Genomic DNA, 24,140 nt, shown 5'->3' on the forward strand with positions numbered 1-24,140 from the left:
CTAATGCTGCTAGTAGCCCTTCACTTCATCACAAACATGAAAACATGCTTTGGCCTATGGGAGCAGAGATAAGTCAAGAGCAACTTTGGAGAAACACCCACTATGTTAATGTTGGAGTTAGGACTTCAGTTCCACTTTCACCGTTTATTGGGAATACAGAGCAATATTACAGTCTTGGATCATTAAATGAACAAATGTGGCTGGTACAGTATTGACAAGCAGGCCTGCATTCTGGGATTAAGTGGTTTTCCAGAAGTGGGCAGGAGCAAAAACAGGTGCAAGGTCGTCTTCAGAGAACCACATCGCTCAGCCGCCAAGGGGTGTTCTGTCTTCAGCTCAGTAATGGCTGGAAGGATTGCCAGTCCTGGTCAACCATCCATGTTCTTCATCACAGCAAATTGGAATCTCTAGTTTTTCAAATTAGTTGTAGAAGAGTAAATGCCTCCAGACTGACTTATAAACTGATCAGGGTGACTACTAAGTGTCCTCCGTTTGTAAACTAGCAGAATCTTCAGAGTGACTGCTGGAGCACAGAGCCCTTCATGTGCTCCCAGTTATGGTACAGAGCGTAGAGGCTCGTGAGCGTTAGTCCTGCTAGACCGCCTCGTGCTGCCCCTCGAAGGCCGCCTGGGAGAGGAAAAGGGAGAGTCATTACACACCTGGACTGCACACTGTCCCATCAGAGGGCGACCTAAGAGGTTTGCAAAGCTGAGACACACTCTTCAGATTTATGAAGATTCCATCCCAAACAGGAGAGTAAGCTCTGAAAATAATAAACCAAGACTGAAATTCAGTAGACACAGATTCCCCCTAAGTCACCTGCTTAATATGTAAACGATGTATCCATAGTAACAGCCTTTTTTCACTTTTAATCTCACAGTTATCAGCATGGTGTTTTGACTTTTCTCAATCTGACTTGATCCTAGGACATTTTTGGACAAGACCTTATGCTGCTTATTGAAATCCCAGGCAGATCAGTAATTCCCTGCTAGTCCTAACTTTCAGAACTTCACTGGCACTGCCAATTGATTTAAGGTGGTATGTAAACAAGGCGATACCCTCTTTGGAGACGGTATTAACAGGCTTTGGACTCTGCACAGGTCCTCTAAATATTAATTTTGAAGACTCAAGACAGTGGTGTGAGATAAGATGGCTGTAATCAAGGTCTGAGTTGGGTGCTGATGAAGCACCGACTCTCCCATTACCTATCCCTATTCTGATGTTTCAGAAAATCTCCAACTAATGAGCAGAGACGTAACTTAGCATCATTTAGTCAGTCGTGTCTGACTCTGTTGCGACCACAAGGACTGCAGCCCGCCAGGCTCCTCTGTCCCTGGAGTTCTCCAGGCAAGAATACTGGAGTGGGTTGAATACTGGAGTGGGTTGCCGTTTCCTTCTCCAGGGGATCTTCCTGACCCACAAATCAAACCTGTGTCTCCTGCTTGGCAGGCAGGTTCTTTACCACTGAGCCACCTGGGAAGCTCCAAGCATCGTCATACTAGTTGAAAAACATTCCAGGATTAGGATTAGACTTTGAGCTATTTTTGCTTAACAAAAGGATTTTTTCACGTGGAAAAAGATTATGGAATAGGTATTTCATTTGAAATGCAGAAACAATGTTTCAACCAGTTACCTGAAAATAGTCACCAAGCCTAGTAAAAGGAATAGGGGTGCCCAAAGCAGCTTTTAAGAAATACTTGATGTTCTCTTAGCAGTTTCACAGATAAGCAGGGATAACGGACTTCAGGCAGTCTGTATGGTGTCTGTGGAATGTCTGCCGCAAGTCATGTGTTAGGAAAGCAAAGGTCCAGTGTTTAAGGCATACCCTATTAGAATCCCTTTAGCTGCATTCCAGTAAACTCCATGAAATTCAGTGACGCTGGTGAGTTACAACACTTCAGATCAACCATTTCTGCAATGCACGTCCTGCCAGATGGCTTCAGATGATAGATTAAAGGGTTACTCCCTCTAGGAGCCTCTCTAGCCTGAAGACTTTAGATAGCTGACTGGCTTAGGCTTCAACTCTGAGGTACCCCAATTATCTCTCTTAAACAAACCCAAATAGAAACTGCAGGCATCATCTATAAACAGCCATCAAATATGCAGGAAGGGGGATGATACACAAAATTAATCACAGTAAATGGGAGATATTTCCTTCAAGTCTATCTCATCTCTCTATCTTGCCAGACTTAAGATTAGGCATGACAGCTGCATTTGCAACTATTCAATGTGGCTGGAAAATGGGCTGACAGTGAACTTCAGACCAAATTTCTAGAAATGGAAAAAATAAGCAATGAAGCCCAGGAAAAATAAATGCCATCGGAGACAGCATCACTATGGCTCAGACATCAGAGTGAAGTTTTCTGAGTGTAATGCATGTTCTCTAAGCAGGTTACAAAACCAGAGGCTCCAGTGTAAACCAGAAGCTATAAAGACTCACGAACTTTGGGACGTCAGTGGCATATTAAGTGTCTCTTAACAGTTTATCCCCTAGAATGCCTTCTACTTTCATACCAAAATGAAACAACCTTAGTACAAAACATAACCCTTTTGTACTAGCCTTCTCTGAAGGCTAAGAAAATTGTTTCTAGCACGACTGAGCAACTGTTTCTAGCAAGAAGATACCAAACATGTAGTGTATGATTTACTAATAATCACAGTAATCCTGACTCGGTGAAAGTTGCTCAGTCATGTCCAACTCTTTGCAACCCCATGGACTATACAGTAGTCCATGCAATTCTCCAGACCAGAATACTGGAGTGGGTAGCCTTTCCCTTCTCCAGGGGATCTTCCCAACCCAGGGATTGAGCCTAGGTCATGCTGCAGGAGATTATCTACCAGCTGAGCCACCAGGGAAGCCTGACTCAAGGGTAGCCTTTTATTATGTTTTAGTTTTAACTCTTTCCAATAATGTCAGGGTTTTCCATCTGGTTGATCTGTTAAAGAATTTAACAGCCTTGGCTTTAGGCTTTCTGTAACAAAACAACCTTTGCCCAACTAAGTACAGGAAGTTGATTAGCAAATACACTTGCTCTGAACACAGTGAACCAAATGAGGCCAATGGTTAACCTCTATAAAGCAAAACAAACATGAGGCTTCTGTTTTATTGTCTATCTTTTGGATCCTTATACAAAAAGGGCAAATGTCATCTCTTCTAAACCTGGGAAAATGAGGCCCAGAATATTTAAGTGCCTAGTTTATTTGGTATAGAGCTGATTACTGGCAGAGCTAACACACTGAACTGATAATTACTTCAGCATAGGGGTCAGCACATTTTTTTTTGAAACAGATGGAAAATAAACCCACTTTTTACCCGCATGTTTCTAAAGAATATGTATCTTGCTATTTCTTGATGTTTCGATCCTACATATTGGAGATACATATAACCATGTAAAATGTTCACTATTTTAAAATGTAAAATACATTCTTAGTCTGCAAACTGTGAAGAGACAGGCATCTGGCCAGAAGGAGCCTGTTGCCCTGTTTTAGGGGAACGGCCTTACCTACACACTGAGACAGCTTACAAATTCAACAAATTTCTGCACTATTTAACTTAAATTGTTTTTAAAAAATTCTTTTTAAAATTGTGATAAAATACACATAACAAAAAATTTACCACTGGTAAGTGTACACTTCAGTAGCATCATGTACAGACACTGGGCTACCAGCATCCATCTTCTTTCCTTCGTGGTTTAGGCTGACTAGACTAAAGGAGTACCTAAACTGTTTTCCAAATCCTTGAATATGGGAGTTTTTTAATAAATTCCTGCCACACGAAATTCTGTGCTTTGTTTTAAGTGGCGTCTAAACCAGAAATCAGTAAAAGACACTGCTTTGCCTCCGTCCGCAATTTTGATGTGCTGAATTAAACTAGTCAGCTGGGAACTAGGAACCAGTGTTGGAATTCTGGGTCAGCAGGTCATTCACCTCTTCTGTGTTCCACAATTGTGGTGGAAACTGAAATCTGAAAAACGGAAACCCACTTGTCACCTGACAAAGCACTAATGAATATTCTTTTTTGCTTTTTCTCTTCTGAGCCATGAGCATTCTTTTCCATAATTTATGCTGGAGATGTCCCAGACTGGGAAGATGCTATTCCTGCAAGGAAGTCCTGGACACAGAAAACTAGGTTCTCATTTTTCTCCTGTGATAATCCTAAGTATTCAGCCTTCCCCTTTGTGTCTTTAAAATATGTGTAATGTGTCTTAAACGAGGTGGTAATTCAGTCCATTCTTATACTTAAGGCTGCCCCCAACACAGGAAATGCTGTAATGGCTGACGCTGAGTAAGAAAGCGGGGACTGGTGAGGACTGAGCTGGAGCTCCCGTGTCCATCCCCTGGGGCAGCAGCTCCCCCAGTGCAGCTCCTGCCATCTGCTACCGTATACAACGTGAGCCATGTGTCTTCCATTTTTGCAAAAGAAGCTAAAATCTCCAGATTTTTGTGTGGAATCTCCTGTTCCTTAAATTTTACTTTGATCTTTCATAAACACAGTTTGGGCCGATTAAACACTTGCTGGCTGAGTGCCACCCCTGTGGTGCCAATTAAGGTTTTAAACTCCTTTGTCTGACCCCAAAGATTTTCAGTGTGAAAGTATTTTTAGGTTTTTAACAAGGTTTTTCTATGCCAACATTTTCGTGTATACAAAAGATATTTCCTGTCTTATTGTGCCTAGGAGCTCTGCTGATGTGTATCAGAACAGGCACGTGTTGCAAGAAGTCTTGTGAGCTCTTAGGGATACGATTCCAAATGTTACCATTTTCAGTATTAAAAAAGCCTCTCGCTCTCAGACATACCATGAAATTTTTGATTTTATAATCCTGTAAGAGAGACTTCTCTCTCATTTCTAGTAAAAGTGAGGCAAAAAATGCTACTTGATGTTTGTGATGGAGAAATTACCTAAGAACAAAAATTACTTAATCAAGTGTCTGAAGCATAATGAAACAATCAAACAAAAGTACTGTTCAGAGGCTTGAGTACAAAACATAAATAGGCAATTATGGCATAAATTTAGGCAATTTAAAACAGAAATGTGAGAAAAATCTGGGGCTGTCACTAGTTTTATGATCTTTTGAAAAAGAACGTCTTTAATGTGCTCATCTATAAAACTGGGGTATTGCGATTATCACTTCACAGAGTTTAACAAGTTATACATTAAGTGGTTATTACTGAGAATATAACCATAACTCAGCAAATGTTCATTTCTTTTCTGATCTTCATCCAAGTAATTCCGATTCAACTCTCAGGATTTACTCCACCACTGTTTATAACAACATCATGCACGGCAGCCAAAGGCAGAAGCGACCCGAGAGTCCGCTGACAGATGAGTGAGCAGAATGTGGTGTGTGTGTGTGTGCGTGTGATGGCGCATTACTCAGCCTTAAAAAGGAAGGGAATTCTGATGCACGCTATACTGTGAGGTTATACTGAATGAAATAAGCCAGTCACTAAAAGAAAAACACTACACGACTCCACTTCCATGAGGTCCCTCAAGGAATCAGATTCATAGAAAGTAGAATGGTGGTTGCCAGGGGCTGCAGAAGGGGGAAGGACAGAGTTGTTGTTTAGTGGGCAGAGTTTCAGTTTTATACGATGAAGAAAAGTTCTGGAGTTGCGTAACAATGTTAATATACTTAACATAATTGAACTGTACATTTAAACAGTTTGGATGGTCAATTTTTTGTGTTTTTTATGAAAATTAAAAAATAAAATCGCAAACCGTGAGGTATCAAAGAACACTATACTACCAAAAAAAAAATTCTTTTAAAAACTACAGTATGGCCAAAAAGCATACTTCAACTGTATTAAGAGAGAGTTCCACCATTTAATGGTACCTACCTGTACATTTATACAACATGCCTGTCATAGTTCCAGCTGCTACTGTGTTAAGGTCATCTTCTGCACCTCTTGTCTTCTCAATGATGACACCAAATGCACTATAAAGCAAAGCTACAAGGGCAATGGAAGGTCACAATAAAAAAGTGAACTGACAGTCAGTGTGGCAATGATATTCAGATAAACGCCTTCTGCAGACATCACGAGACATACAAGCAATGATCACTGGAACACTGTTTGTAGCAACAAAAGCTTAGCAACAAATCAAGTGACTTTCAAGAGGGGACTGATCCAGAGAGACTTTCCACACAATGGAATACTATGCACTCAAAATGCAGGAAGAGCTCTGCTCACTAACACGTAAAGCAGGCACATGTGTGTGTCACTCTGGATGGGCAAACAAAATGTTTGGAAAGCAAAGAGATTTATTAGCTATTTACGGAAAGTAACACTGCAGAGACCCAGGAAGAGTATCTTTTTCACTTCCATTTATTTGTTAACAGCTGTACTTAGAATTTAGAAACAAAAGCAAAACACATGCATTTCTATTTTAAGAAGAATACAACTTCAAGACAATGAGCTTTAGTTCCTGCACATGTGAAAACTCTAACAATCGCACTACTGACTTTACCAAGCGTTTCCCCTAAATCGCCATTCTCTTCCGGCTCTAAAGAGACATAATGCACGAATGCATCACCTCTTCTCCTGCCCTTCTTCAAAAGTACCGCAAACTCGGCCTCACAACTTCTCTGCTGTGAAGTTTTTATACTTCTACAAAGGCTCTTCTTCCAGTTTCAATTTATCTAACTGGAACTAAACTTGAGCAAAACATCATAACTGATCACATTATAAGGAAAACACACAGGGTAACTGACCATTCCAGCTTGCTCAGAATTGGTATTTCTGGAACATTAACTGAACTGAGAATGTCCAGGGCCTCACTCTAAGTACAAGCAATCTCACAAGCATCGATTCAAAGGAGGGTGGCTGCAAGGGGGAGGGGTATTGGGGGCACAAGCAGCACAGGGAAGTAGCCCTTTACCAGGATCCCAAATGCAGACCTGACTGTCTAAGGGTGACCATGTCCTGCTTCCAAAGCCTATGACAAGGCCAGGATCTCTGTCACACAAGAGGCCTCTCTTATCTTTTGACAAGCTACCTACATTTTCTCTTACTTGATCTGCCATCAGTTAAAGACTTTCAGACATAGAAAACTTTGGTCGAGGGCATAAGTGCCATAAGTAAGCTTCTTATATTAGTCATGAATAATCAAGAGAGTCAATCATTCATAAACACTATACTATGAAAGCATTTGTTGCTAAGTACTACTAAATTATACCTTCCTTAGAACTGCAAATATTTCCAGTATCTACAAAGGCCCTGTTGCAACTCAGGCAGTTAGTCTGAGAAATCTCATTAGGTAAAGAGGATGATGAATGGGCTATTAGGAAAACATATCAGGAGGTCTGGATTCCTCCTCATATCTGCTATAGAACCTTGAGCTTTTCCTAACACACAAAAACATTTGCCTTGTTGCTAAACTATCTGGATTTCACTGAGTTAAAATATGATTTTATTTGGTGTCTTGATGCGATAGGAGAGTATGTAGTGTTTAAAATATTTAGCAAAGAGTATATTCACAATGGTATTAGTACCTGGCATTATTTTGCTATGTATCAATAGTTTATGATCTTTTCCTAAGTAGTATTTACACTGCTCACCAGAGTGGATTTAAACATAATTATGAACATCCCAGCACCAGAATTTCAGTTGATCAAATTGTTCATGATACATGTACATTCTTTCTTTGTAATGATAATGATTTATTATAAAGTGAGATATCTACTTACCCAGAGAACCTAGGGTATTAGCCCAAAGTGCCCCTTGCCTAGTCACCATATTCAAGATCCTACCAGGGCAGAAAGAGAAAGAATCTGTATTTAGAACCAGTATTGCTTTAGTGTTTAGAAAACCATATAACATCAATTTAAAATATATAAACACAATACCCAAAGTTTTCTTAATTTTATTTTTTTAATTTTAAAACTTAACACCTCCTTAGAATTCAATAAGGAATTCTTTTACTTAACATAAATGAAGGTTAGGTTAAAAACTCCCAATGTTTTGGTGCAATGCATAAAGAAAATTCTAATTACTAAATACATTAAATTATTAAATATATAAAAGGTTTGAATGATATCCTGGACTGTATCTTACAAGCACCCAGAGAGAAGGAAAAAGCGCCCCATTAGAGACCTGAGGAGCGTTCTGTGTCTGCTCCCACACCAGCGCTAAGCAGCCACGGGGAGCGCTTAGCACACTCTCAGGGGAGCACGGCCCTGCCCTCACCAGTGCCGGACGCCACCAGGACAGCGGCGGAGGCGACTGGAGCAGAGGACAGAGCCTTCCTCTCCCAGCAGAGCAACACTGTCACAGGAATGGCCGTCCCGACAGCTGACTGCTGCTGGGAACCACGGAGTTACAATAGCAAGCAGTAAAGAGCCCGTTTAAACTAATGCTCAATAATAACAAAACTTTGTATTACTTCTAAAGGATTATTTAAAAAATTAGTAGTGGTTACAAATATTGTTAGTGGATTGCTACATATTTACTAATATTTTAAGTTTAGCACTTAATTTTCATTTGTGATAAGCTTCTAAAACTATTAATTTTCATTACTGTATTGCTGGTGGCACTGCAAAGTGGCAAAGTTCTTTGGAACATGATTGGGCAACATACTTTCATTTACTGGGTCCTTACCTACTTCCCACTGTAATCATCTCTTAATAGATTAAAGACAGAAAGTAGAGAAACTTACCCAAGATCCCAATAAGTAATGAATCTGGGCTTTGAAACTATATAGATCTTTTCTGGCCTGAAACCTGATTATCTTTCCATTTTTTAAATGCTATCTCTGTCTAAAAAAATCAGAATGAGTATATAAAAGAAAATGATGTATAAGATTTAAAAAATCTGACTTTGAAAAAGCAAACTAATTCAACTCTCTCAAAAATTTAATAACTATGATGGTTTTCAGAAACAAAGGTTATCTTTTCTAAGAGACCTTCCAAATTGTTATTTAATAATATGATGCTGGGGATTTGTTTCAAAACAATATGAGAGGGGAGAAAGTGATGGGACACAATTGGTCCTGGTGCTGGTTAGTGGTTGTTGAACTTGGGTTATGGTATATATTCAAAACTATCCATAATACAAAAAGTAAAAAAAAAAAAAATAAAACTGGAGTAAAGAATGAATATTACCAACATAAATACAAAAATATTCAAGGATCTGAGCTTGTAAAGCAAGGTCAGTGATCCATACAGTAACAGGAAGGTGAAAAGTTTGAAAGGCCTTCAGGTTTCCCAAGATTTCATTCTAACACACCTGCTGCCATCTGCTGGCTAAGGAAAACGGAGCTTAAAGAAAGACATACTGTGTCCTTCCACTCATATGAAGCATAAAATGCGCTTTGTTTAGAAAAACTAAAAAACATTATTTAAGGAGCAGCAAAAGGGTCTGGTCATGTTTGCTTCTTAAGCAGGGTGAAGATGCACATTACGTACACTTTCTGACTTGTTTATTTGCACTCTCCCTTCTCTACAAACTTCAGTTTCCTAAGATAAGACTATCTTACTCCTTTCAGAACTACCTCTAAGTTCTAGGAATTTCATGGACATTTTCTGCGCCTTTGCATTTCAGAAATGGAGGGTGAAGTCAATGAGTAATTCAATCAAATGACAGCAAACTTAGTAATTACTCTTATGTGCTTCTTATTTCTTCACTTACCATGTCCTATGGTTTTGCACAGCCCTGAACAATCCAAATAATGTACTAGTAATTCAACAATTTGAAAAGCATGTGATACAGGCCTGCAAAATAGAACAGGTGCAGCTGAGAAGTGAGGCTGGAATAGCCCCAGCTGATGGACACTGATTCAAAAATCACTCCTAAAAGCTTAGACCCAGCAACTTGATTCCTAAATTCCTTTTATAATAAATAAGGGGAAAACACCAGCAAAAAAATTGACCAAAAATTATGCAGTACTCTAAATATTGTAATCTCAAGGTCGTGCTCATTAGGCCAACAAAGTAGAGATTAAAACTCAAACATCAGTATGTCATCACGTGAGACTTACTGTACATTTCTTGGTTTGGACCAGGCCATGTTCTGGGTTTCCTTCAATCCTAGCCGTAGACCATTCATTGCCCCAAATGCGGCCCCTGGAAAATCAGAGTAATAATTCATTCAAATAATCAGCTTTACACTAAAGAGCAATTATACTTGATTCTTTTTCATTTTTATTTAATAAGAAAAAATGTAAATAATGATTTTTTTAAAAAACACCCTGAAGCTATTATTTTAATTGCCTTGGATTTTAAGCACTTTTGACTACCTGGATTTAGGACACTTAAAAACCATATATAAATACCAACCTGTCATACAACATCCTCCAATGGTAAAGAAGGCCAGTTCAAATCTGCCCCGGGTTTTATTAGCTCCAGTTGGTAAAATAAACTCATCTGTATCCTACAGGGATAATAATGAAAATCAAGTTCAGCTCCCCTCAACACACGTATTATACTTGCAAAGTGTTTAATTTTTCAAAGGAGTTTTTCACAGAATGTAAAACGTAAATTAAGTAAAACTCCACTATACTTTGTCAAACAAAGATAAAACTTTCTGCAACAAAAGCAACATGTAAACCAAAGTGAAATGAAGTACATAATATATACAGTTATGCTCACTAGTTCTTAGGAGAAATTCTTGCTCAGAATTTAGCTTCTCAATGTAAATTTGATAGATTATACATAATTTGCCTTCACGATAAATTTGACAATTTAAGAGTGCCGTTTCTATAGAAAGGCAAACTGAAAGCTATGAGAGGTAACAAAAAACCAGTCTGGAAGGAGAAAATAATTCATTCTGTAGCTATTAATACTATTTATCAACCACCATTTTACTATATGTTAAGACCAAATGTTCATGAAAAACGAGCAGAAACGAGAAAGTATAATAGACTGGATCACTTACACAAGGGCAAAAACACCACTTTAACAGTTCTTAACTGTCGGGAGGGCATATATTCCTTTTATAATCTCGGAAAGCTACTAAAAGGAAAGCTACCCTCCTTCTAATAAATGCAAACACAAAATCTGGTATGAACTCCCTGCCCTGAAGATCACGCAAGAATACTAGGTCGAGAAGCATCACCGTCAGAGCACAACAGGATTGATTTTGCAATACAATATACTTTCATGAGGAACAGACACACTTACACTTCTGCCAAGCTTTCTATATAAAAATAGCTAAAATAAGCTCCTGAACCATAGCACACACCCTTAATACAAAATGTTTACAAATAAACATCGCTCTGGCAAACACTGGCCTTCGGTAAATGCGTTCACGACTAGGAAAACTCCACCTCTACGTTAGCTCTGATTTCTGGCTTGTGCATAAATTCTTACCAAAAATTGTACAAATAAACACATGTACTCTCATCACACAGAAATGGTCTGCTGAGCAATAATAAGCAAATCTGAATAGATTCTATGTCTAAATATATTAAACATATATTTGTAAATTCTGAGTGCTTCCTGACTTTTCAAGTAATGACTTAGTTTTAAATTGTGCTTCTTAAGGTTTTTAGGAATGCTGTATTTAATATGATGAGGTAAACAAATATGATGATTATTTATGATCCAGAAATGGACCCTAATACAAATGGGGGGAAAAACGGTGGCCATAATCAACATTAGTAGGTACAGTGCACGTCATCACTGACTCACTCCTCAGTGAGTGAGTCAGCCTTGCATTCCTGAGATAGCCAGCAATTACTCTCTGGTGGGGGGGTGGGGGTGTGGGGGTGTGTGTGTGCGCGCGCGTGTGTGTGTGTGCATTAAATAGATCAGTCACGTCTGACTCTCTGCGACCCATGGACTGTAGCCAGCCAGGCTCCTCTGTCCGTGGAATTCTCCAGGCAAGAATACTGGAGTCGGTTGCCATGCCCTCCTCCACGGGATCTTTCTAACCCTCTAGCGTGTCCTGAATTGGCAGGTGGGTTCTTTAGCCTCAGTGCCACCTGGGAAGCCCTTTTGATGTTGTAAACTGAGTTTTTGCAACTTAATTTGTGTTGAATCAGCAATTTCTCAAAAAAAACAAACAACAAAAAACAAATCATCAAAACCCCACAAAAACAAACAACAAAAAACTGAGGCTAATATAAACCTTAAAATGTATAACCCCTAATTTCAAATGTTTGTATTCACCAGACCACTCTTATTTCCATAGGCTTTTGAATAAAAATAACCTGATCTAATAAAATAAACTCAGGTAGTAAAGATTTTTTTTTTCCACATGTACTGATTTGGTTTAAGATTAAAAAGATTCCCACTTTAATGATCTCTTAAAACTTTGTTAACTTCTCACACAATATCTTTATGGGGTCAAAAGCTAATCACTTGCTGCTCCTACATGCGAATCTCTCATCCGTGCTCTGATCTCTGCTCCTGATTCAGAAGTGCACACACAGAAGCAGGCGGCCACTGCTGCTGAGCCCCCTCACCCCCGCTCACTCCCAGGGTTTTGAAGAAAAGCTGGGAGCGGCTTGCCTTACTGTTTCCTCCTTCATGAACTGGACATTGAAGACTAGAACATTCAAAAGCAATTTTATCTGAAGGAAAAATCAGAAAGAGACAACACATGTCCAGGAAAAAAGTGTAGGCTCTGAAAAGGACTGAGAAGAGCTTCAGGTTATACTCCAGGCTGGCCCTCAACGCAAAGGCATTGAGTATGAGTAAACGCAAAGGTATGAGTAAAACCCAAACAACCACCAAATAAAGGCAACCCTCAGGGAAGGCAAGAGGGTCTCATCTCCAGAGTTAACCACGTTATTAGAAATGTCCGATTTTCAACAACAACAAAAAAATCACAAGGCATACAAAGCAATAGGAAAGTGTGGGCCATTCAATGGGAAAAAAAAGATCAACAGAACTGTCCCTAGGAAACACCTGATAGTAGATTGACTAGGCTTTAAAACGAAAGCCTAGATCTAACTGACTTTAAAGTAATTGTCATAAAGATGCTCAAAGACCTAAGGAAGATGTGGAGAAAGTCAAGACAATGTATGAACAAAATGGAAACAGAAGGAAAATCTAGAAAGAAACCAAAAATAAATTCTGAAACTGAAAAGAACAACAGCTGGTAAATTCACTAAATGGATTCAAAGATTTGAGCAGGTAGAATAGACAATCACCAATTATAAGACGATAGAAATTACTGAGTCTTAGGATCAGGAGGAAATATAATTGAACAGAAGTGAACAGAGAGCCTTAAGGATCTTTGTGATATTGCAAAGCAGACGAGGATACAGACTGTGAGTCACAGAAGGAGAATGTTCGAAGAAACAATGGCCGAAAACTCCCCCAAATTTGATAAGAGAGATGCAAGTGAACATTCAAGAAACTCAATAAACACCAAGTAAGATACATTCAAAGAGACTCATACTGGAATGTATTAAAATCAAAAGTTTTGAAAGCTACAGAGAGAGATTCTTGAATGCAGCAAGAGAGAAGCAACTTACATATAAGGATCCTCAATAAGATTATCAGTCAGTTTCTCAAGAGAAACTTTGGAGGCCACTAGGAAGTGGGCTGACATATAAAACTGTCCTTCAAAAATAAGGAGATATTAAAAATTCCCAGAAAAATAAAAGTTGAGCGAGTTTGTGACCACTGGACCTGTCCTGCAAGATATGATGAAGGGAGTCCTGCAAACTACAATGAAAGGACAGAAGAATAATCCATAGCCTGATGAAGCGGCAGCGAGTGTAATAAAAGCAAATAAATGGACAGTTATCAAAGGACTACTGTAGCTTATGTTTTTGACTCCACCTTTGTATTTCTACATAACTTTAAATTTTAAAGGATTTAAAAGAATTATTAGATTATGTTTTTGAGCACATGATGTATAAAGATACAATTCTGTGACATCAACAATTGAGAGGGGCAGGGACAGGTGGTAAAGGAGCAGTATTTTTGTATGTTACTAAAGTTAAACTGGTATAAATTCAAATTAGTGTTATAACTTTAGAAAACTGCTATAGAGTATATACAAAAAAAAAAAAAGGTTATGAGAAAGGAATTTAAACAATTCCCCACAAAAAAATCAAACCCAAAAGAAGTTATTAATATAAGAAAGGAGAGACAAAAAAGTTAGGTTACAGGAAATGAAGAGCAAAACACCAAAATCTCTCCTCAGCAGCAACCACTTTAAAGTGTATTCAGCTCTAGACAAAAGACAGAGATTAGCGCAATGCACTCAGAAATGTGATCCATTTATACACACGGTGGCTACAACAGATTCCCTTTACTTCCAAAGACACAAAAGGATTCAAAGTGAAAGGCTGGAAAAGATAGCCCATGCAAATAATAACCAAAAGAGCAGGGTGGCTGTATTAAAATTAGAAAATAAAAAGTTTGTAAGAAACAAAGAATGATATTACATCAGTAAAGTTTCAACACAGCAAGAAAATACAATTATAAACATCTACTTATCTAGTAACAGACCATCAAAATAAATTAAGCAAAGTGTCAGTCACTCAGTCATGTCCGAATCTTTGTGATCCTACGGACTGTGGCCCACCAGGCTCCTCAGTCCTTGGATGTCCCAGGCAAGAATGCTGGAGTGGGTTGCCATTTCCTTCTCCAGGGGATCTTCCCGACCCAGGGACGGAACCGGCCTCTCTTGTACTGGCACGCAGATTCTTTACTGCTGAGCCACCAGGGAAGACCCCATAATAAAGGTTAGAGCAGAGATAAATGAAACAAATTACTGAAATCAGAAATGAAGGTGAGGATGTCACTACTGATTCTAAAGAATTAAAAAGGATTATAAGAAACTGTCATTAACAAGTTTGTATGCCAACAAACTGAATGTCCTTGATGAAATGTACAAATTCCTAGAAACACAAAACTCACCAAGAAACAGAAAATCTGGAGAGACTAGTAAAAAGACTGAATCACTAATTAAAAAAAATTTTCACAACAAAGAAAAACCCTGGACCTGATGGCTTCACTGGTAAATTTAATCAAACATTTAAAGAACTAACCCCCACTGCAGGGGTTCCCTGGTGGCCTAGTAGTTAGGATTCCAGACTTTCACTGCCACGGGCTGGGTCAATCTCTGGACAGGGAAGTCGTGGAGCACAGATGCAAAAAAAAAAACCACAAAAAACTCCAAAACCCTAATACCAATCCTCAAGCTCTTCCAAAACCCTGAAGTGGAGGAAATGCTTGGAACATTTCATGACTCTGGGTGTGAGGCAAGTATGGGCATACCAAAGCCAGACAAAGACACTGCAAAAAAACTACAGGCCAAAACTCCCCATGAACACGGCTGCAAAGTCTTAGACAAAATTCCAGGAAACCAAAGCCAGCAGCATAGTCAAAGGGTTATACCTCATGACCAAGCAGCACTCCAAAGAAGCAAAACAATCTTGAAAAATGAGGAGCAATCCTGAAGGACTCACACTTGCTGATTTCAAAACTTACCAAAGCTACCATCCTCAATGAGCCTGAATGTACGCTGGTGCGGTGCTAGTATACACGGGGACGTGCACATCAACGGACAGAACAGAGTCCAGAAATAAACCTTTGCACATATGGTCAGACGATTCTTGGCTAGAATGTTAAGGCCTTTAGACAGGGAAAAGACAGTCTTTCAAGCAAACGGTACTGTAAAAGCTGGTTAGCCATATGGAAAGAGTGAAGCTGGATCTTTACCTAACACCACACACAAAAATTAACTCAAAATGGATCAAAGACTTAAATGGAAGACCCAAAACTGTAAAACTCTTAGAAGAAAACACTGGGAAAAAAGCTTTGTCGTAACACATTTAGCCATGATTTCTTGCATATGGCACCAAAGGCAACAAGTGATAAAACACAAATATTGGCCTTCGTGATTTTTATGCACCAAAAGACAACATCAAGAGTAAAAAGGCAACCCACAGAAAGGGAGGAAATACTTGCAAGTCATATATCTATAAGGGGTTAATACTCAGAATATACAGAGAATGCCTAAAATTCAACATAAATCAAATGAACTGATTCCAATTTGGACAAGGGAGTTGAACAGACATTTTTCCAAAGATAGACAAAAGGCCAATAAGTACATGAAAACTTGCTCAACATCACTAATCATTCATCAGTTCAGTTCAGTCGCTCAGTTGTATCTGACTCTTTGTGACCCCATGAACTGCAGCACACCAGGCCTCCCTGTCCATCACCAACTCCCGGAGTTCACTCAAACTCACATCCATCGATTCAGTGATGCCATCCACCCATCTCATCCTCTGTCGTCCCCTCCTCCTCCTGCCCCCAATCCCTCCCAGCATCAGGGTCTTTTCCAACGAGTTAACTCTTCGCATGAGGTGGCCAAAGTATTGGAGTTTCAGCTTTAGCCTCAGTCCTTCCAATGAACACCCAGGGCTAGAAGACCTACAAGACCTTTTAGAACAAACACCCCAAAAAGATGTCCTTTTCATTATAGGGGACTGGAATGCAAAAATAGGAAGGCAAGAAACACCTGGAGTAACTCCAGCAAATTTGGCCTTGGAGTACGGAATGAAGCAGGGCAAAGGCTAATAGAGTTTTGCCAAGAGAATGCATTGGTCGTAACAAACAGTCTCTTCCAACAACACAAGAGAAGACTCTACACATGGACATCACCAGATGGTCAACTCCAAAATCAGACTGATTATATTCTTTGCAGCCAAAAATGGAGCAGCTCTATACAGTCAGCAAAAACAAGACCAGGAGCTGACTGTGGCTCAGATCATGAACTCCTTATTGCCAAATTCAGACTTATATTGAAGAAAGTGGGGAAAACCACTAGACCACTAATCATTAGGGAAATGCTAATCAAAACTACAGTAAGTCACCACTCCAGTCATTTTAATAATGATTCTCAAAAAATTCCAGATAATAAAAACTGTTGGTGAGAATGTGGAGAAACTGGAACCCTTGTGCACTGTTGGTGGGAATGAAAAATGGCACAGCTGCAGTGGAAAACAGTGTAGCAGTTTCTCAAAAAATTACAGATATGATTGCCCGGTGATAGGACAATTCTACTTCTGGATGTACAACCGAAAGAGCTGAAATGAGGATCTGGAAAAGGTGTTTATACACCAAAATTCACAGTGGCACTACTCACAACTAAAACCTGGAAGCAATCCAAGTGTCCACAGGACACGTGAATGGATAAGCAAAATGGGATATTACATGGCCTTGAAAGAAAGGAGACTCTGACACACACTACAATACATGCGAGCCTTGAGGGCATTATGCTGACTGAACTAACTCCGCCACACACACAAAGACTGTATGATTCCACTTATTTTAGGTACTCAGAGCATTCAAAAATCGTCAGACAGAAAGCAGAAGGGTAGTTGTCAGGAACTGGGAGGAGGAAGGAAAAAGGAGCTACTGTTTAATGGGCACAGAGTTTCACTTCACAGCATGAAAAGTATGGCACTCGTAGGTGGTAACAGCTATACAGAATTAGGAATGCAACAGTTGAACAGTACAGTCAGAAATGGCAAATTTTGTTAATTTTATCACAACCTTAAAAAAAAATGAAAAAACAAAACAAAAATCCAACCAAACCCCCCAATCCTTTAATCAACTAGTGTCAGGAAGGGATGCAAGGCAAATCCATGGAGTTTGTGGGGGAAAAGGGTGAAAGAGGAGCAGAGACTTGATGCCTCTAGAAGCACATATCACAGGTCAAGTCAACATAGGCACCTGCGGTTATTTTTTTAAATGGTAAGGCAGAGGACCAGACTAATAAAGTTCTTACCTGCACGAGATACCGTGGGTCCACATTTAAATAAGGAGACAGAGGGTTCATACCAGTTACTAGAGAGAAAAGAAAGCAATATATTGCAATAAAAATTTAGTTATTTCGTTTAGCATTAATTTTGCTCTTGATTCTTCAATGTGTTCTGCAATTCTGATTTATAAGGCCTGCAAATTTTCCTCCCACTTTTCTGTCTTATCCTTCCCGCCTGGCAGTTTAGGGGCTGACTCCTCCTGGCGGCCTCAATCCTGCACTGGTGTTTCAGGCTCTCATGTCAGGACACCGGCAGTAACAGGGACCAAATAACTGAAGTAGCAGGAAGCATAGCCCAGTTCCTCCATAAAGCTAATTTCCCTCCACTTTACTACAAAAATACCTGACAGCTGTGTGTGTGTGTGTGTCAGTTGCTCAGCCGTGTCCGTCTCTTTGTGACCCAATGGGCTGTAGCCTGCCAGGTTCCTCTGTCCATGAAGTCTCCAGGCAAGAATCCTGGAGTGAGGTGCCTTTGCCTTCTCCAGGGATCAAACCTGGGTCTGCTGCGCTGCACGCAGATTCTTTGCTGCCTGAGCCACCCGGGACTATACACATTGCAAAGTAAGACTGGCAAGAGACAAACCAACTTCATGAAGGGGAGAAAATCACTTGGGTTACGTGTTGTGTATAAATATTTTAAGGCAATTCCTTCAGATCTAAGTGTTGACAGTTGCTGACAAAGTTGATTTATATAATAGAGAACTCTAGGTCATCACCAGAAGGATGGAGGTCAGGGCAAAAGAAAACGGGAGCTCTCCGAGGGCCAGACTTTAATTCCATTACCTTTGAAGACAGAAAAATCTATCAAGGAAAAATCAACTTCCTCACATTTTAAATTTAATCTTTGGATCCTCTGTATCTCAGATGGTTGTTCTCAAATCTATCCATTACCCAGGACTCTGGTCTTTTCATCAACTCAAAGTCCTATTAGTTCTATATCCAAAACCTATCTTGAATGGTTACTCACCATCTTTATTGCTACCATCCTAGTCCAATCACTACCTAACTGGACTCCTTACTTGCTCCAGTCTCTCCAATTCACTTTCTAAATGGTAATTAAACTGATTTTTTTTTTCCAGAAAAGGAAATAAATCTAAATGGCTTCCATTTACACTTGTAACTAAGTCCAAACTCCTTATAAAACACTTCATTAGCTGCCATTCCTTCCCCTCTAATCTCAGTATCTCCAGCCTCACCACCTCCCTTGTAGATTGCAGACACAATGGCCTAACAGCTGTTCCTTAAAGGCTCACCTCCTCTCAGACCTCCTGAATACCATTTGAATGGTATTCAGGTCACAGCTCAAATGTCAACAACCCTGAGTAGTTTTTCCTGGGCCATTTTTAAATGGCTTCAGCTCCCATTTGGAGAAGGAAATGGCAACCCACTCGTGTTCTTGCCTGGAGAATCCCAGGGACGGGGGAGCCTGGTGGGCTGCCGACTACGGGGTCGCACAGAATCAGACACGACTGAAGCGACTTAGCAGCAGCTCCCATCACCATCTCAAAATCCTATTTGCCTTTACACATTTACCACTAACTGAAACACTTTACTTACTTGGCTCACTTCAATGGAATGGAAGCTCTGTGAAAACATCAGTCATTTTAAAAAATATAACTGCTGCAGTCCTGCATCCAGAAAACTCCATCTCACGTACTCAATCAATAGTGTGTACTCCTTGATCTCTTAATTCACCTTGAAACCTTAATGTAATAATGCCTTTTCACATTAAGGCAGTGCGCTTTGTGCCCCGAAACTCATGAACTAGCCATATCCTATAATTTACATGCAAACTATGTTCTAGATTCAGTTTTCACACAGGTGACACTAGGAATTTTAAAAGCCGTTTTTGTTTTTGAGCATAGAAGACCTAAAGAAAGAGTAGAGAGATTCTCAAGATAAAAGTTTTATAAAGCTCTTATCCTTCACCAACTTCCCACTATCTTTAAGTCCACGTTTTACTCATCCAGGTGAATACCCACAGTTAGAGAGTTCCAAAGATCAGGAATACATGTTCGTGGTATTTAGGAGAGGGCGCAGGCAGGGTGTTCGCGCCTCGGCACCCTGTAACTTGAATGTTTCCTTTCCTAAAATTCCTTCTTGGCTTCTTTTCCATATCTATAAAAAAGTTCAGTTCTGCAAGTTTCTCCACTGGACGCCTATTTCTTTCTCATCTGTATGCGTTATTACAAAGTGTTTTGCCCTGAAGGCTACTACTTCGTGGCTTCGGATATGTGACTTTGTGTTAAAAAGTTACCTATGGGCTCGATATGTGGGAGGAACGGTAAGGCAGGAAGCCTGAATCTAAGAGGGAAAAAACATGCAGTATCTCCCGGATCCACGGCTCCAAACAACTAGTTCAGTGTTGGAAAATGCGGCCGTGCAGACACACGGGCCCCACTACTGGTACTGAAGCTTGCGACCGCAGCAAAAAAAAAAAAAAACAGAAAAGAAAAAAAGAGAGAGAGAACAGGACACACTGCACGTGTGGGGTGGTGGCAAGAACCAGTGAGAATGTTCGCAGGCGAGGCCTGATACTTACGCGGGACTCCAGCCAAATCCGCGTGCGAGTAGCCTGCTCCGCCGGCTCCGAAAAAGCCGGCCAACCCCCCAGTGGTTTTGTTGCCACTACCCCCGCCGCCCTCCATGGTGTCGCAGCAAACTGCCCGTCTGCTTCTCCCCGCCGCCTCCGGCCGACGTAGTCTGCTCGGCCGTCGCTCCTCGGTAAGAGCGGGGAGACCCGCGTTACCACCGGCTCCTTCACACGCTGACCTTCCGGGCGCCGGTGCTCGCTAAACCTCACACTTCCGGTTTGCGACAGCGTACGTCCCGGAAGCCGGAAGCACCTGACGGCAGCTTTCCGGTGGTGGGAAAGTGAACGAAGCCAGAATCAGAACGGCTCGTCCTGAGGCTGGTAGGGCGCCGGTGGAAGAGGGAAGGCAGGCGTCTGGATAGGGCCTGGTTCGGGAGGCTGGTAGAGCAGGAGCTGCAGAAGCAGTCAGCGGCAGAGGGGGCATGGTGCCGGGCGGCACCGAGGAGGGGGCGCAGTCCGTCCCTCCCAGGGCTAGTGAATGAGGCTCTACGCCCGGGCTGGCCCGGAGACTCAGTGCTGCGGGCCCCAGCATGAGTGCGGGCCCCGGCTGTGAGCCCTGCACCAAGCGACCCCGCTGGGACGCCGCTGCAACTTCTCCGCCGGCCGCCTCGGACGCCCGGAGCTTCCCCGGCAGGCAGAGGCGCGTCCTCGATTGCAAGGACGCTCCGGTGCAGTTCAGGGTCCCGCCGTCCTCGTCAGGCTGCGTCCCGGGCCGAGGCAGCGCCACCTCTCTTGGTACGTGGGGAGATAAAGCTCTTGGTCCTTCTCCTTGGCCCAAACCTCTTTTTGGTCTGTCTCAGGAGCCAGGGACTCTAGCATCTTCCTACCCCCTTTCTAGTCTTGTTACACCACTCTGAACTCCGAGGTCCCCTTGCTAAGCCCCCCAAGACCACTACTGGGAAAATGGAGTCGCATTTTCCCCCACGGCGATTGGTGGTGTGAGAAACCTTGATGAACAGTCACTTACTGGGCGGGAAGTGATAAGATATTCCACCTGTTTGCTTTTTTCGCGTTTGAGTAATTGCCTTAGTCGTTGCTGCTGCTGTTAAGGAAGTTTAATTGTGAATGTGAAGCTTCAGCCTCTAGATGAAAAGAAAGCTACAAAAAAAAAAATCATAGCTTATCTCAATTTAGGTTTTTAGTTCCTGAATGCAGAGGCGTTCATCTTAGCTGGCATTAAACTTGGCTCTGGCATACTATGTTGAACAAAAGTTACTTGGTCTCTGTGTTCAGACCCTAAAGTCTGTCAGGAGAGATGGACGATTATAAAAGTCAACATAATAAACGGTAATGGATGTTCCAGTTCATAAGGGAACGGAACATAATGGTAGAGTCAGGTGTACCTAATCCAGTTTGTAGGCTCAAAGATAATCTCCCAGCCAGAAGATAAGAATTTTATTCTGAAGACTAAAGAGTAATGCAGACACCACCCTTATGGCAGAAAGTGAAGAGGAACTAAAGAACCTCTTGATGAAGGTGAAAGAGGAGAATGAAAAAGTTGGCTCAAAGCTCAACATTCAGAAAACGAAGATCATGGCATCTGGTCTCATCACTTCATGGCAAATAGATGGGGAAACAGTGGCAGACTTTATGTTTTTGGGCTCCAAAATCACTGCAGATGGTGACTGCAGCCATGAAATTAAAAGACGCTTACTCCTTGGAAGGAAAGTTATGACCAACCTAGACAGTATATTCAAAAGCAGAGACATTACTTTGCCGACTAAGGTCCGTCTAGTCAAGGCTATGATTTTTCCAGTAGTCATGTATGGATGTGAGAGTTGGACTGTGAAGAAGGCTGAGCGCCGAAGAATTGATGCTTTTGAACTGTGGTGTTGGAGAAGACTCTTGAGAGTCCCTTGGACTGCAAGGAGATCCAACCAGTCCATTCTAAAGGAGATCAGTCCTGGGTGTTCTTTGGAAGGAATGATGCTAAAGCTAGAACTCCAGTACTTTGGCCACCTCATGTGAAGAGTTGACTCATTGGAAGTGACTCTGATGCTGGGAGGGATTGGGGGCAGGAGGAGAAGGGGACGACAGAGATGGCTGAATAATATCACCGACTCGATGGACTTGAGTCTGAGTGAACTCTGGGAGTTGTTGATGGACAGGGAGGCCTGGTGTGCTGCAGTTTATGGGGTCGCAAAGAGTCGGATACGACTGAGTGACTGAACTGAACTGAAGAGTAATGAGGGGTTAGCTAGATGAAGAGGAGTTAATGAAGTGATCCCAGAGTGCAGCTGATGAATATTGTGGACAGGGGAGAGTAGTGAGAGATGGGGTTGCAGAGAGAGAGGCAAACATCAGGTCATACTGGGCGTGCTGAGGGTTTTGAACTTTATTTCTAAGAGCAATACGAAACTATTAAAGGCTTCAATAGGGGAGTGACATAATTGGATATATATTTTTAAAATACATATTTACGAAAATATACATATTTTAAAGATCCTTGTTGCTAGTGTGTGGAAAATGAAGAATGGATTGAAAGGGAGCAGAAGTGCAGGCCCAAGACTGGTTAAGGAGTTAGTCTACATGGGAAATAATGATGGTTTATACTTGGTTGCAGGCAGTAGTTGGAGAAGGAAATGGCAACCCACTCCAGTACTGTTGCCTAAAGAATTCTGTGGACAGAGGAGCCTGGTGGGCTGCTGTCCATGGGGTTGCACAGAGTTGGACATGACTGAAGCGACTTAGCATGCATGCATGCATTGGAGAAGGAAATGGCAGCCCACTCCAGTATTCTTGCCTGGAGAATCCCAGGGACAGAGGAGCCTGGTGGGCTGCCGTCTATGGGGTCGCACAGAGTCGGACATGACTGAAGCAACTTAGCAGCAGCAGGCAGTAGTAAAGGGGAAAAGTGGATGGATTTAGGAGAGAACAGGATATAAGGGTTTCTACCTCATAAGAAATATATATGAGCTGGAAATATAGATTTGGAAGTTCTTACAATATACACCATTATTGATGCCTTGGGAGTAGATTAGATGGTATAAAGCATATACTGAAAAAAAAGGTGACCTAGGACAGAAACTTTAGGAACACTGCCATATAAGAGTAGACTGAAGGGAAGCAACCAGGGAAGTAGGAGGAAAGCCTGGCTCTTGGTCGTGCAAGGATAAGAGCGTTTCAAAAAGGAAGCGTTGGTCAACAGTGTAAGAGAACGGACACAGGTCAGGCTGTCCTCTGACAAATGGTGTACACTTAGTCCTCTCAGGACTTAAAGGCAGTGGGGAAGCAGACCTCCAATGAGCAATGAAGGATGAGCAGGGTTTGATTTATAAACCAAGGAGAGAGAAAACTATAAAGGCCAAGGGAATGGGATGTACAAAAGGTGGCTTGATAGGAGCACAGGATGACAACACTGTCAGTTAAGGCTGGGAAGGAGCAGAAGAGCTTATTTATGGACAAAGTCAAGTGGCATTTCAAGGAGTTTGGACACTATTCTGTGGTTAATGGGGAACCACTAAACGGTCAGTTTCTTTGGTGGCTCAGGTGTAAAGAATCCTGCAGCGGGGGAGACGTGGGTTCAATCCCTGGGTCGGGAAGATCATTTGGAGAAGGTCATGGCAACCCACTCTAGTATTCTTGCCGGGAACATCTCATGAACAGAAGAGCCTGGCAAGCAAGGTCCTTGGGTTGCAAAGAGTTGGGCACAACTGAAGCGACCGAGTGCAGAGTATGACTAAAAAGCTTATAAGAAAGTGTTACAGTCGTTTGGTTTATATTTTTGGAAAGATGGCTTAGGCAGTGATCTTTGGACTTTTCTGACTGCAACCCGCAGTAGATATATCTCCTGATTAACATGCCATATTTATAACAAACG

The 24,140-nt window shown here is 41.3% G+C and overlaps 2 protein-coding genes across 4 annotated transcripts in view; one reads left to right on the forward strand and one right to left on the reverse strand.

The window, feature by feature from the left end:
- On the reverse strand, nt 106-20,558 carry LOC102191494 (mitochondrial import inner membrane translocase subunit Tim23). Its single transcript, XM_013975693.2, has 7 exons — nt 20,270-20,558; nt 17,695-17,753; nt 10,272-10,365; nt 9,974-10,058; nt 7,686-7,744; nt 5,839-5,949; nt 106-627 (listed from the first exon to the last, which is right to left on the reverse strand). Exons 1-7 carry the CDS (start codon nt 20,373-20,375, stop codon nt 512-514), a joined length of 630 nt encoding a protein of 209 aa, XP_013831147.1. The 5' UTR covers nt 20,376-20,558; the 3' UTR covers nt 106-511.
- Nucleotides 20,547-24,140, forward strand: part of PARG (poly(ADP-ribose) glycohydrolase) — a 118,013-nt gene continuing 114,419 nt past the window's right edge. For 2 of the 3 annotated variants that reach the window (XM_005699356.3, XM_018042233.1), the window contains exon 1: nt 20,547-21,055. In XM_005699356.3, coding sequence (XP_005699413.2) covers nt 20,851-21,055 — 205 coding nt within the window. In that variant the 5' untranslated portion in view covers nt 20,547-20,850. The remainder of the gene's footprint in view (nt 21,056-24,140) is intronic. The other variant, XM_018042231.1, reaches the window with a different exon arrangement.

The sequence above is a fragment of the Capra hircus genome, chromosome 28 (genome assembly GCF_001704415.2).
Source record: "Capra hircus breed San Clemente chromosome 28, ASM170441v1, whole genome shotgun sequence".
Classification (NCBI taxonomy): Eukaryota; Metazoa; Chordata; class Mammalia; order Artiodactyla; family Bovidae; genus Capra; species Capra hircus.